At 45.7% G+C, this 14,588-nt stretch overlaps 1 protein-coding gene and 1 long non-coding RNA gene across 3 annotated transcripts in view; one reads left to right on the forward strand and one right to left on the reverse strand.

Moving 5' to 3' along the window:
* Positions 1–14,588, reverse strand: part of SYT5 (synaptotagmin 5) — a 482,978-nt gene that overhangs the window by 104,288 nt on the left and 364,102 nt on the right. For both annotated transcript variants that reach the window (XM_069638084.1, XM_069638075.1), the window contains one exon: positions 2,688–2,807. In XM_069638084.1, coding sequence (XP_069494185.1) covers positions 2,688–2,807 — 120 coding nt within the window. The remainder of the gene's footprint in view (positions 1–2,687; positions 2,808–14,588) is intronic.
* Positions 1–14,588, forward strand: part of LOC138527073 (uncharacterized) — a 60,872-nt gene that overhangs the window by 38,738 nt on the left and 7,546 nt on the right. The window lies entirely within an intron of this gene.

Raw genomic sequence — 14,588 nt, forward strand, 5'->3', positions numbered from 1 at the left:
TGCTGGGCCGGAACACTCCTCGTCAGGTGGAAAGTCGGAAAATGGCACAGCGTGCTTCCATCGGAGTCCTGACAGCCGCCACTGCACATTAGGCCTGGAAGTCCGAAATGTTCTATGACATCCTAGCCCGTAGCGAGTGGAGATGTTCTCCCCTGTCTGTGCAGATAAGCATCAGCCTCCACAAGGCCCAGAGGAGAGAAGTGGGCAGGCAGAGCCCGCTGTCCCACAATGCACCTGACTCAGCTACTGGTGTCAAGTCTATTTTATTTCCCACTCAGACAGACGTCCAGTTGAATTCATTTCTTCTGATGTTCAAAGTTTCCAAATAGACGCTGGTGGAAACTAAAGTCGTTGGGGGAGCGTTTATGCCCCTGCTAGCAGTTGCCCTCCAATTTTCGATCCTGTGACCCTCCTGTGTGTGGCAGTGTCAGCCAATGAAACTGCTAAGGACCAATTGAAAGCCATATTTACTACCACGAAAGGGTAGGGAAAATGTAGGCATGCACATTCATTAGCCTGAAAATGTTCCAGGGTTTCGACCCTTATTCAAATGGCCGCCTAAATTTGAAAAAAAAAACCTTTACAAATAAAGTGATGATATACACTACACCAGAAACGCGCCCGAAATGACACTCACAGTGCAGTGCAACTACACACCTTGGAAAGATAGGGAGCCCTTTCATATTCCGGCCATGTTTCAGCTGGAGGTAGTGGATTTCTCGGTCACGCCAATCGTGTGCTGTCAGTGTGTTACTGGAGCTGCCGCAGACATGGAAGAAAGACTACTCCATCAATATTCTCTGGCAGCTCCATCTTAATCTAGCTATACTACTCAGGTTTGTATACTTATGGTTCAACACCAATAGTTCAAAGACACACTTGCCAATCAGATGTCTCGTTTATCCCTTAGGGACTTGGACCCTGGAGGACACAAACCCAATCCGTTTCCCTCATCATCATAGTCTTTGTCACTTCTCTCCCTCTTGGATTCCGTGTCACAGATTATGGTATAAATCCCCTGCCAGAAGGGCGGACATGGTCTTTAACGGCCCGCCAGCCCGAGCTAAGGCAGGCCAGAGCGAAGTGAGGCCCTCAGCTCGAGCTGTGGGACATTTGCACCCCAGGGTTCGCCCAGGGTGCGAATGGCATTCAAAATGTTTCATCGGGAGCGGCGGCCAGACAGGAGGAGCTCTGGGGTATCGGAGCTCAATGCTCCGGTCCTGCAAGTAAGTTGAGGGGGAGGGGTGCCCTGTTGCCTCCCTGCAATGATAAAAAAAAGAAAAGAAAAAAGCTCCACCCGGGGAAGAACCGCGCAGGCTGGGACAGCAGGTGGGGTTTGTGTATTCTCGCCCCCTGCTCCAGCCACCTGACTGCCTGAGCGCTCTTCCAGGGTGCGAATATAAAACTCTGCATTTCAATTGTGAAATGGTGGAGTTGGTGATATTGAAATGGTGTGCCTCTGGACATGTTGTAGAATGATTTCTGATATCAGGCTTAGTTTCAGTTTGACAGGATGACCGCGCACGAGCAGTGAGAGTGCGTTATCTGTTACCTCCAGTAGAGAGGAATGTGAAAGGACGGATGTTTTCCAGGTGTTTAGTCCCACTGTGACTGTGGGTATAATCTAGTGCATTTTTGTGCTAGGAGTACGTTTCGTTTTTTTAATTAAAAATGTGTTTTGTTCAATGCCGTCACTTTGTTGTTGAAGGTATTATTTGTTTTTCAATTTCTGATCACTTGGAAAAGGGACGAGATCCCGAAACATGTTGTGCATAATTAATGTGGGTGTGCAGAGTTGTCAAGTTTGAAACCCCTTTTTGTCATTTTTGAAAGGTATACATCATTGCTTCTGAAGCCGCCCCATGGAACAATGATCGTTTTTGGGTTGGAAGGGGGCGCCCGGTTAACATGGGGTGGTTCATTGTGATATCTCCGCTGCCAGTGGAGTTTGCTCTGATGCCAGTCCCAGCGGGCATTTGTTAACCCTGACCACCACAGTGAATCACAATACATTGACAGGGGATGCTGTCTGATCAAGACGATGTTACCTCTGGTGAGACGGCCTGTCCATGTTGGCAATCTTCGTGATGTTGTCATCCCGTAGACGATTGTCTGTCGATGCACACTAGGAAAGTTGCCAATCATGCACTGTGCTCACAAGCATAGGCAGGCTACCTAACAGGGACATTCAGGTGACTTCTTGACTCTGAATGTTCGACTGGTCTGGGACAGTCAGTCACATATCAGACATAACCCAACGTTGACCCCTTAGTGTCCTGGGTGGACTTTTGGTGTTGCAATACCAACCCAACAATCTTATGCACCATGCACACGCCTCCTGCTGGTTATAGTCCGGTACCAGTATTGTCTACCATTGCTGACCCTTACGCACCAACCTTCCCATCAGCTCGGCCGCTGTTTTTGCTACCATATGCAAATCAACATTAACCCCTTAGTACCATCCACCATTCGTATCTCCCCTTCCACTGACTGCCACATTGGTGGCCATATTTTTGTGTACTGGAACCAACAATGAGCAAACCAACTTTGAGCCCTTATTACCATTCTCCTCTAGCAGGCAAGGGTGGGCATCCATGTTTGCTACCATACCCGACCAAACATTGATCCCCCTCCCACCTGCACAGCCCTTTCCCACAGGTAAAGGCCGGGCAGCCATTTTGCAGTACCTGGCCGTTGGTGAAGTCGTAGTCCAGCGAGTATTGCAGTTTTCCCAGCTTCTCCTGCTCTTTGTCTTCTTTCCCATCGCCCAACAAACTTGGGTCCAGATCCTCCACATCTGGCTGAACCTGGCGGACACAAAGAAGAGAGAGCGGACTGATGAAAACAGCAGGTAAGCAACGGTCCTGATGGGGGAGGTACCAAGAAGGCGAGGAAGGGGGATGATACATGGGAGAGGGAAGAGCGGATTTGTTAAGAGAGGGCAATTGGTGGGGGAAGTGCCTGATCAGTTCACATAAATGGAGAGTAGGACAAGGTATCTAGGAGGGTGATGTTAAAGAGATAGAAGTAGCCAGGCTGATAGGGATGGTAAGACAGAAGAAAAGGAAAGAGGGGAATAAAGAGGGGGAGCTATTAGAGGGACAGAGGAAGATGTGAGAGAAAAAGAGAGGGACAGAGAGAGAAGACGATTGAAGAAGAGACTGGTAGGAAGGTGGAGTTGTTTATAGGAAAGGGAAAGATAGAGAGGGTCATATGGTAGGAGGGGAAAGCCAGCGAATGCAGAGGGTGATAGGTGAGCAGGAAAGAGAAATAGAGAAGGAAGAGTGTGTGACCCGGATGTGAGAGAGATATGCACATGAGTGGACACTAGACCATGAGGAAGGGGTGGGAAAGAGAGTAGGAGCCAATCATCCTTCTCGGATCCACAACAGGAGTACCAATGAGTTGGGTAACAATACCCACCAGCCACCTGTCTATAGGGCCAAGGTAATCCATGAGGGGAAGGTACACCCTGCAAGTGCACCTGGTCTACTATGTTGTGTTGTATTCTGAGAGTGGCGTGAAATGAAAGAGCGCGGGATGGGAAGGGAAAAATATAGAGTGGTTGAAATAAGGGGACATACAGAGAGAGGGAGATGGGGGCACTAGGGTGTCAGAATGGGGGCTCTTGGCATAGGTATGCATCAGGAAGAAGAGGGGAAAAGAGAATTGTTTGTTTTGTGCCGCTTGTCCCAGCAAAAAGACACACCCTCCACTGCTCAACCTTACACAGTCGGGCAAGCGACTGTAAAGCCCTTTGACAACAGAAGGGCGCCCCAGCAGTTGTGTTTTTGTCTACTCATAGGGAACAATAGGCTAGAAAGGGCGAGAAGGAAAGGAAGGGTAGAGCAGAAAGCGAGAGGGTTGTGAGGAAGGATGGAGGTGAGTGGAGAGAGAAGAAGAGGCAGGAGATCGGAAAGGATAGATTGAGGGGTAATGAAGTGACGGATGAAGCAATCAAGGGAGGGAGGGGGTTGGACGAAGAGAAGAAGGACGAAAGGGAGGAAGAGAAGATGAAGGCTGAGGAAAGCAAATCTGACTCATCATTGCTTCAAGTCTGTCACTGTTATAGTCCCCTCCGCCATGTGGGCAGTAACATGCAGTATGTGTCTTCTTCATCCTACTGTCTTCTACCACCTTAGAGCAGTTCTTTGCCTCCTGTCTCCACGACTTGAGTTTGTTATCCATAAAACTAAGAGGGGCCCCATTGGCTCACTTCTGCTGAGACCCAGAGGCTCCTGGGATGCGGCCTGAAGAGATCAGCCATGTCCGGATTGGTGCTATTCTGGTCCAATGACTTCAGTGTCTGCCTCCTGGGGGCATGGCCTTCTTCATGTGCTTGGACACATGATGCTATTACGAGGCATGTCTCCACATATCCCTCACAGGAACAAGGGTTGCACTTAGCTATGCAGTTTTATGATGATTAACATAAAAAACAGCAGCAATATAGAGAGTATCATCAGAGGCTTTTGAAAATGGAAGTCGAAACAAAAGACCAGCAAGCCTTTTGGCACACTGGGGCTATGGGTGCAAGTGTTGCAGTTAAGCCAAACAATAGCGGCATAATTGAGGGTGAAGGGCATAGTTATCACTGATTCCTATATGCCAGGAAAGCATTGAACCTACAGTGAGGCATTTAGCCAATGTTATAATTTGGAATCAATTGCCAGAGCTTCCAAACGGCATATTGTTTTCTCTTGTGGACATTGTTAATGCGCTTGATGCACAGAAATCAAATAAATAAGCAGGGCCCGATGTATTCCCAGCAGAACTGTTCATGTCAGAAGCGGCCATCTTGATACCATTTCTTACAAAACCCTTTACTGGAATTACCTAAAAACTGGAGTTCCTAAATAGTTGGCAAGGGGCTATAATTATACTAATCCATGAAAGGGCGATGGGGGGAACCCTCAAACTGTCGCTCAATCTATGTGCTTGATCCACTGTCTAAAGTCTATTGGAAACCCCTTCTTGTACATGCAGGACAGTGATGTGCACAGTATACTGAACGAATTTATCCAGAGGTTCTTTCTTAGTTTTAAAGGTATCAAAAATTAAATTTTTAAGATGCATCATTTACAAAAAAGAATTAATCATTCATTAATGCACACATATGAAATTACACTACCATTGCAGGAGAGCATAAGACACCAGATAATACAATTCTAACATCACCATCATTCATCAACAATCACACCATCATTTGCAACACAAATCAATCAGCCTCATTCAACCACAGTAAACACTTTTGAACTAAAACATTTAGTACAATTCCTAAGTGGTAGCATTTCATAAATTAGCCCCACAGAGTCTTTAATATTTCATTTTATCCACATGTAATGTGTATCAGCACAATCATTAACCAGAGAATGTGCTCTATTCCACGGAGGCGGAATGTTCAACAATAAATGATACATTCCATCCCCAGATGTTCTTCTCTACTGGTTTCGATGTTTTATGAAGTGATTGAAATAACGTCTTCATCAGGAGAAATAATTGATAATATTACCACTGGCTCCCAATGTCATATGCTCCAAAGGATCAAGGACCACAAAATGTGGCTCAGGGACAATCCACCAAATTCCAAAAATCTTGAAGAAGAGCTTGAATTATTCCAGTATTCGGACAACTGTGGCTGGTATCAATGTTAACTCGGCATGGGTGGTTAAGGTTTCAATCAAGTCTTTACGATTAAGTAAGACGATTGTAGCAGTTTTCCTGGAGGTCGATGCAAAATTCCTTGAGAAAGAGGCGGATGTTCAGTGCAGAGCGCCTTTCACGCGTCATCTCCTTGGTCTCTTGCTATTTCTTTGGGACCCTTTGAACCTCAATGTCATGGCTGTAGTTCTTGAACTCACTGTATGAGTCGCTGTAGATTGAGTAAAGTGTCTCTGCATCGCTCCGTCTGCCCACAAAAAGGGATGATTTGCACAGCTCGTGCAACCAGCACAAATAAAATCGCCATTTTAAAGTGATGTGCAGCCAAGAATTGTCTTTCTAATTCCAAGCGGCCCTTCAGAGGGGAGGCTCCCTGACAGGTCCATTTTGTTCGGTTTCATCTCCTGTTTCAGAAATATGTCAGGAAAGCAGAGTCTGGATTTAGTGATTGTGGATCTGAAATCTGCTTTTCATCTAATGCCATCTTTTGTGGACCACAATGAAAGAACTTGGGGTGCCCCATAATTGTTGGCTGCAATACGTGAACCTTATACTGATAATATAGCTGAAACCCAATGGGAGTTGAGAGGCGAGGTGACCAGGACTTTCCCAGCAACCAAAGAGTAAGACACGGTTGTGTCTGTGCACCCCTACTCTTTTCAAGCTGTATAATGTGTTCTTGCTACCAGTGCCACTGAACTAGATACCGGTGACCCCTTTTTGGGAAAAGCTAGGTGGGTGCACCCCTCTTTGCTGGTGATGCAAAACTGATCCCTCAAAGCCCATTTGGTTCTCAACGATGACTTGATCATTTTCATGATATTTGTAAAAACAAAGGTCTGATAATACTATTGGGTAAAATCAAATGGATATTTTGCCACCTACAAACAAAACATTATTTAAGTTTTTTTTTGGCTGGTCAATAGTTTAAACATGTTAATAGTTTTTATTTTCTTGGGGTCAGGGTTGGATGCAATGGAAGATGGACAGACCAAGTTGACAAAGGTGCAATTACCCATGCAAGACATGGCGGGGTGGTAGGATTTTTTAATGCACTCTTTGGAAGCAAGGTTAGTATTCCCATCAGAAAGGTTTATAAGAGGGGGGCTTTACCCACCAGGGCATATGGGGCGTAGAATTATGGGGGAGCCAATAATCCTGCTTTTTAATTTGTAAAAGAAACTACCTTTCTGAAAGATCTTTTACCCAGTAGTACCCTTACAATATTATAATACATGGGTTATCCAGGAAGAGCTAATAATATCCAACTGAAAGTATTGATCTACTAGGAAAAGACTTGGATCGCAGTATGGCTTGGGAGTTACAGGGCACCACGAGTCGATATATTGGCCATTAGTGGGGTAAAGCAGTTTCTTCAGTTTAAGTCTGTGAAGGAGCTACTTAGGCGTATCAACATCAAAGACCTCTAGTATAATCCTGCCCCATTGTGTTCAAACTCTGAAGAACCAATACTATTGGGATTTAAATAATGGTATATTTGGAATCAAACCATGAAGAGAAAGCCTGGCACTATTCAATGTCATTACTTAACCATTACTTTGCCACGAATTGGGGAATTACCGGGAGGCACCTATTGATCTGATGAACTGTGAGGGAGCCAGCAGACTGCCCTGGTTTGCCTATATTAGGTCACTGCTCCACTCTCTGAACCTTGAATGTTTCTGACTTGACCCTTGGCGATATCAGGTAATGATGGCTCGATTATCAAAGCTGCATTTAGAGATTGGGCCCTCATACTAAATGATTATCTTCAGGCCGACGCTACGTTGAGAAGACATTGTCGTGGGGGTGCGAGAATAACATGGCAGATTAAAAATCACCAGTTGCGAGTGTCTTTGCATGAAATTCAGGTTGAACATCTTGCCATTGTCACCTTTAACTAATCTGTGGTGTAGAACCGGGAAAGTCTGCTGTCCCTTCTGTGAAGGTTTCTACGGATCTGTAGAACACTTTATGTACGCGTGCCCGGGTGATTCCAGCATTCGCCCAGTCATTATTATGGCATTAGAACCTTAGATCTTATTCCTCTCCATTGGCCACCCCTTCCGCCTTGACTCTGCTTATCACTGCCTTGCCCATATTCCACTTCACTCCCTCCTTCTATCATCCCTGGACTTTACCTCCGGTGACCTCCTCCTTCGTTCTGGTCACATCCCATAGGCGCTGCTCCTACGGAAATTGCTGCACTTCTCTCAACTCAAATTAATCCTGACATTTATGTTTGCATTCTGCTACTGTTTGCCTTCACCCACAATCAATTCAACTGTACCGTTCTATGCTGCATTTGTACTATGCCTTACCTGCAGCTTTACTTGCGTTTATCTTACCTTGCCTCCTCGCGCTGCCACTCCTGCTTGCCTTAATAACTGTGGTTGTTCCTGCCTCCACGCGGTCCTGCCAACTTTGCAATTACACATTTTTTGTCACTCCTGTATCTGCTTGTCTGATGTAGCCCCCCGTACCTTGAGGCACGGCTTTTCCAGACTTGCACGTACTAACTTTTGTCACCTATGGTTTCTATTTGCCTGATGTAGCCCCTCGTACCTTGAGGCACGGCTTTTCCAGACTTTCTTTTATTGACTGTTGTCACCTATGCTTGATTTGATTGACTTGGGCTCATGGGCCTCAAAGCCCACAGAAAACCAAACGAGACGGACAAACCGAAAAAAGAAGAACCCTACGAATGAAGAAAAGAGGGCCATCATAACAATGAGTTGGGGTAATGCTTGAATAAATGGGTTTCGCTCCCTTCTTGAAGTCGGAAATGGAGTTGGCCTGGCTCAGGTGGGTAGGAAGCTCATACCAGACTATAGGGGCCTGAACGTCAAACATAGTGCCACCGAACCCAGTGAGTTTGAATTTAGGTTGTGCGAGTTTAGAATGGTCATAGGAGTGCAGTGAACGGCCAACTCTACAAGCGGATAGCCGATCGGACAGACACTGAGGCACATCGGAGTTTTAACATTTATAAGTCAGTGAAAGAATTGTATACATAATATCCTGTTTCACAGGTAGCCAATGCAGTTTCTGTCTGGACACTGAGACATGATCTAGACATGATCTCTACGAGAAAGAGATCTGTTTGTTTTCTGTTTGCCTGATGTAGCCCCTCGTACCATGAGGTGTGACTTTTCCAGACTTTATTATCTGTTGTCACGTATGCTTCTGTTTGCCTGATGACCTGCATATTTGATGTAGCCCCTTTACCATGATGAGAGGCTTTTCCAAACTATGCCCCACCCCAATAGTACTTCATATTCCAGCCTGCACTGTGTTGAATCTGCTCACTGCACTTAATGTGCCCTCCTCCCTCCCACAGAGCATTACATCTACATCCATTAGTCACCCTCCCTCTCTCCCCTCATTTCTGTTACTGCACTTGCACGTTGCGAATCGTTGCATGACTTAGTCGGCATGTTATTGTTTTGTCCTCTTCCCTGTTCCTCTCCTTCCTACGTTCCCCCTCCTCCCCCTCTCCTCTCATTTCTGTTACTGCACTTGCATGTTCCGAATTGTCTCACGACCTAGTAGGAAAGCTATTGTTTTGTTTTTTTCTTCCTTGTACACCCTCCCCCCCTTGTCTTGATGCGCCTTAAAACACGCTTCTGCTGTATAGGCACAGTACAAATAACCAATGAATAAAAAACATTTTAAAAATGCTTTTCTTTATAATATTGTTGTTTTTACGATTCTATATGCACTGGGCTATTCATATATTCATGTACTTGATGTTCTTTATTTATTTCATTATTTATTTTTATGGCTCCTTTGCTGAAACAAAGTTCTTAACTACTAACTACATTACTGAGCCCATATGTAAATTGAGGGTTATGAATTCTGTTTGGAAAGGGCGCAAACAAGGACTTTTTTGCTACAGTTTCGATTAGCAATTTCACGCTTAGCATCATTCAACTTACGATGCAAGCCGACAGGAGATGCTCTTTGCCTTTTATGCTCCACTTGCAGGGAATATGAGACGCATTTTTTGGTTTTCTGATCATCTTCCAAGAAAGCTGATCATTGCTGGCTGACGCCAATCATGGGTAGCTGAGCAATGAATAGGGTTGTGCAGGCTTGTGTAGTTTGCAAGAGTGTTTCACTTCCACATACAGTATATAGGGTAACCAAGTTGGGTCTGGAAGCTCAGATGAAGGATATATGGAACACGTATGATGCTTTGATAAGTCCTTTGAGAAAATGGACATTGTTATTGATTGATATAGGGTTTTGTACTTTGATCTGACCTTGTCTGTGCCTGTTATATGGAAATGCGCATCTGCTATTAGGAACTCTTGTAATATCTACGTCGTTTTATGCTGTGAACCTGCATGCGCCTTTTGTCAGAAATAAACAAAAGACACAAACAAAAGGTAGACAGCGCAAAGACTGTCCACAAGGATGTGAGGATCTCTTCAGGACATAGATAGGTTCCAAAGCTGTCTACCAGAATGGTTCAAGTCCAATGGGGTACATCCTAGTTCAGCAGTCATAAGGGGGGCTGTGATGCACAGGTGGAACTCCTGGGCATACTCTAAAACACTAGTTCGTAACCCGCTGGGCAGCGTTCTGACACCAGGGCTTTCCTCACCACAAAGACAGCATCTGAGGTGGCTTGGAACAATAAGACCATTCCTTAGGCATGTGTCCGAGGGATGAGATGCACAAAGAGACACCAACCCCCAAACAATGTGTATGTGTTTGCGCTTTAGATGGTAGACTTCTGCAAAGCGGGGCAGTAAACAGGCCGGAATTTCCTGATGGGGGGACCACAGAATTACCTCCAAGGGAGGGGAGGTGCCATAACACAACACTTTGTTTCCCAAGTAGGTAATGCCACAGGGTTACTTGGGGCTAAGAAGGATGCCAAGACAATATTTTGATTGTGACACCTCTATTTAGGGTAATAATTCCAAGAACAAGAAAACTGAATGTATAAACGGGATCTTCCCAAACAAAGTTTTTAGGGTGCTTCTTCTTCCTTGGTTTACCTGGTTCTCATCGCCCTGGAAGATACCTATAGAGTTCTCCTGAGTTTCCCCGGATTTCAGAAGGGGTTTTGTCACACATTTGGCGTCTGTTGGGAGTCGCGGGCTTGAGGGTTTCTAGATCTCTCCTTCAAATGACTGTCGAGTAGTGGGATTTCTGGGGATCCGTACCCAGGATGCACTCTGGCGCATAGCCTTGTCAACAGATGAGTCAGTAGGAAAAGCTGGCAGGGAGAGCTGGCGAGGCATCTCTTGAGGTCAGCCTTATGCATGGACTCCTGCATCTTTTCAACTCATCTCTCCGAACTCAATATAACCTCCCTGGCCCATTATAGCTCCTCCTCCTGCCACAGTCCGGTCCTGCCTAGGGCAGGCCTTGTCCACCAGAACCCTCCCGCTCTGTCTGCCTGTGGGACTGCTCTCTACCTTTTCCTCAGTCCTCCCCTTATGTCCTGATGTTCACATCACCTCCCCTGCTGCACTGTCTTTCCTTTCTATTGTCATCCCGTCCTTCTCTGCTTGCTGCCACCTACTGGCCTGTGCATCTTCCACCATCCAGGGGTGGACTGGCCTACAGGTAAGTCTGGAGATTTCCCGGTGGGCCTCTGCACCCTGGGCCTCTTTTGTGTTGTATTTCCAAATGTTCTCATTGGAAAAGGTTTGGGCTTGTTGAAAATGTGTAATATGGGGCCACCTTGAAAATTATTTCCGGGGCCTATTGTGATTCCCAGTAATTATTTCCGGGGCCTCTTTTTGCTCCCAGTCCACCCCTGCCACCATCTGATGTCGCCAACTATAAAACGACCAGCTTCCACTCTTGGTGCCATCCCTCCCAGGTTGACGCCTCCTCTCCTTGATATTATCACTTCTAGCTCCACCTTTCAACCTTTGCAATCTGATGTTTCCTTTTCCACCTCCACTCGATGTTACCCCCACCTCTGTATAGTATATATGGGATTTAAGTGCCATTTGGTACCAACACTGGCAGTCCTAGGCCCGGGAATAGGTTTGCAGGGGTCTAAAAGAACTTTCAGGTTGTGTAAGTCTGATGGCTCTACAGAATCGATTAAGCACCCCTCAATTAGCAGTGCCGCCACTAGGGACTTGAGGAACATTGATTCCTCCCAATACATCAATCAAGCCTGGCTACATTAACGCCGGGGAGTCCCTGTTGCTAAGCCTGGCGATCTCGCTCTAGTTTTAAATTTAACACGAGTTTAACAAATGTTATATGAACTATTGGCTGTTTAAAACGTCTTTTAATGCCAGCAGAAATACATTTAAATTGTATATATTTTTTATGAATGGATGTTTTAGGTATGAATGTGTTTGTATTTCTCCCAATTAATGTGTTGGTGTTTTATTGTGTACTACTGCTATTGTAGATAAACCTAGACTAAGTTTTTGGTGTAAGCGTTTATTCATCTTCTGAAAGGTTTCTATTATTGTGAACCATATCATAATAAATGTATAATACTTCCTCCTCTGTACCTTTTTTGGCCACTGATATTGCCAACTCCTCTTTCCTCTGCTATCTTACTGCCTCCTCCTCCTCACTTCCACTCTCTTCTCACAAAGTTACCGCCTCCTCCTGCACCCTTGAGCTTACCACTTCCTCCTTTAATCACGCGGCTCTCACCGCCTCCTCCATCTCTCCTCTGCTGCCACATCTCCAACATCCTCCATACCCCTATGCGCTGCTTCCTACAACTCTCCATTCTCCAGCCACTGCCAAACTCAAGCCTCCTGCAGCCCACACTAACTCACTGAGATCTTTGGGGCAGAGTTGGGTCACCCAGGCCCATTATCTGCTGGCTTGGGGAGGCACCCTACCCCATGCGAAGGCATCATGAAGTAAGGCACAAACGACAGATTCAATTCTCTAAATAAAATGGTTTATTTTCTTATATGTCAGGATGGAGTAAGACCTGACTTGCCCTATTCTAAGGTGGGATTTCCCTACCTAAGGAAACTAAGGATAGTCTGTGTCACTACGTTCAACTTAAAAGTCTGTCTGTGTCCAAAACCTATACTTGCCCTCACAACTAAAGATAAACAATGTTTAAGGATGTCAGCAACAAAAGAAATTGTGTTCCAAATACAGTTCTGAGCTTCTTCCTGCTCCTTGCTTACTTTCCAGCTTCCCCTCCCCAAGTTCAAAACAGTTCCAAAAGGCTTTGGGGTTCCCTTCCCCAAGAGGACAACACAGTCCTGGGGTTTCCTTCCCCACAAGGTCAGCTCTTCACCTTAAAAACACACAAGTAGTAGTTTAAATCTCTTGGCTTTCAAAAACAGTTTCAGTTCAACTTTGTAATTAACCAGTCTTTTCAACAGTTCACATATATTGCTCTCTTTCTCATTCACTTCAGCAACCTGTTATAAAATGCAGCTTCTTTATCTTTGCTTTCCTTGACTCTTTCCACGCAGAGGTCTCTCGGTGTAGGTGCAGTCGACGGACCACACAGTCCACCCATTACAGGTCACGCAACCGATAACACTTAGCACTTTGTTATGCTTCTGTATTCTTCAGGATTTCTTGCCAACACAGGTACTCTCTCTCTGAATCTGTATCATTGGTTAACATTCTCCTTGGCAGTCTCTTGACCTTGCTACAACGGGGTTTCCACACAACTCACTCTGTGGTGTTTACCTTTTTCCCACCACCTTGCTTTCACATTGTTCATTAGTGCTCATCACTTGCTTTTCACTTTGTTCATCACTTGCGCTTCACTTTGTCATAAGTATTTGTATGCTTTTGATATCTTTCCTTTAGTTCAGTATTCAATAGTACCGGCGGCACTCTTAAAAGTGTTCCTAACACTTTGCAGCTTGTTTGTTAATCAAGAACCCTCAGTTTGGGTTCCAAAACCATTTGTCATAGGTTTAATTTCATGCGGCATTAACATATGCCTGCTGGCAGCCCATAGAGCGCCACAATCTGAGTGCTTCCTGTTTCCCACTCACCGGTATGCAGCCGCTTCTTCAGGAGTCTTCTTCCCTCACGGAAGCTACAGGCGGCCTGCAGTGCTCGGGAACCTTCAATGTCCCACTGCTCTGGCTGTGGGCACAAGACCAGGGGTACTGCAGGTGACTTGACCCTCTCACGGCCCACTTGGGCCCCAGCATCTCCTTCACCCTCCCGCTGCATACAGTGTAATCCCCACTGGCCTCTCTCCAGCCTGCTCCACGTCTCTATGCTGCATCCTGTCCTCCAGGCAGGTTTTTTCTTTTCCTGTGGCAGTCTCTCCTTTTATGCACCTGGGGCCTACTAAATGGTTGCAGGTGTAAGTCCTTGCTTCCGATTGCCTGACCACAATTACGTCTGTTAGATGGACATGCCTGACGGTTGCACTGGTATTCCTCTACAGTCTTCTTCCTTGTCTCAGTACCAATGAAAGAATGGGAGTATGCATAACTCCCAGTCGCCTCCTCCTCGTCCCAGTTTTAAAGGAAATGTTGGATATTTTGTGAGTAAAACAAAGGGAATGACTGACAATAACCTACAAAGGCAGCATGGGGGGGGTATGGTTTATTCTGACAAGGGAAAGGGGGATACTATGTCTCACCCAAAGACATCATCTCCCCACTATCCAAGGTCCCTTCACCCAGGTGATCCTCCCTCATGTCTCCAACCCCAGGGTCGGGATCCAAGAGCAATGGTCGTTCTCTGGCCACCTGAGAGGAGGATCCAAGTGAAGTAGAAGTGAGGATGCCCTCTGGTTCCTCACACCCATGAATCACCTCTTAATAGTATACAGAGCTAAGAAAGGGAACTTGCAATGTAAATAAATGTGCACGATGAAAAATGGCTCTCAAGGCAAATCAACACCCATTGCTAGGAGGGACAGAGCTCTAGAAAGTGTGTACATAGGAGAATGGCCACTAGAAGAAGTTTATGTCCAACCCTGAGGTAGCATTCTG

This window comes from Ambystoma mexicanum, chromosome 1q, assembly GCF_040938575.1.
Source record: "Ambystoma mexicanum isolate Mex_15411 chromosome 1q, UKY_AmexF1_1, whole genome shotgun sequence".
NCBI classification, from domain to species: Eukaryota; Metazoa; Chordata; class Amphibia; order Caudata; family Ambystomatidae; genus Ambystoma; species Ambystoma mexicanum.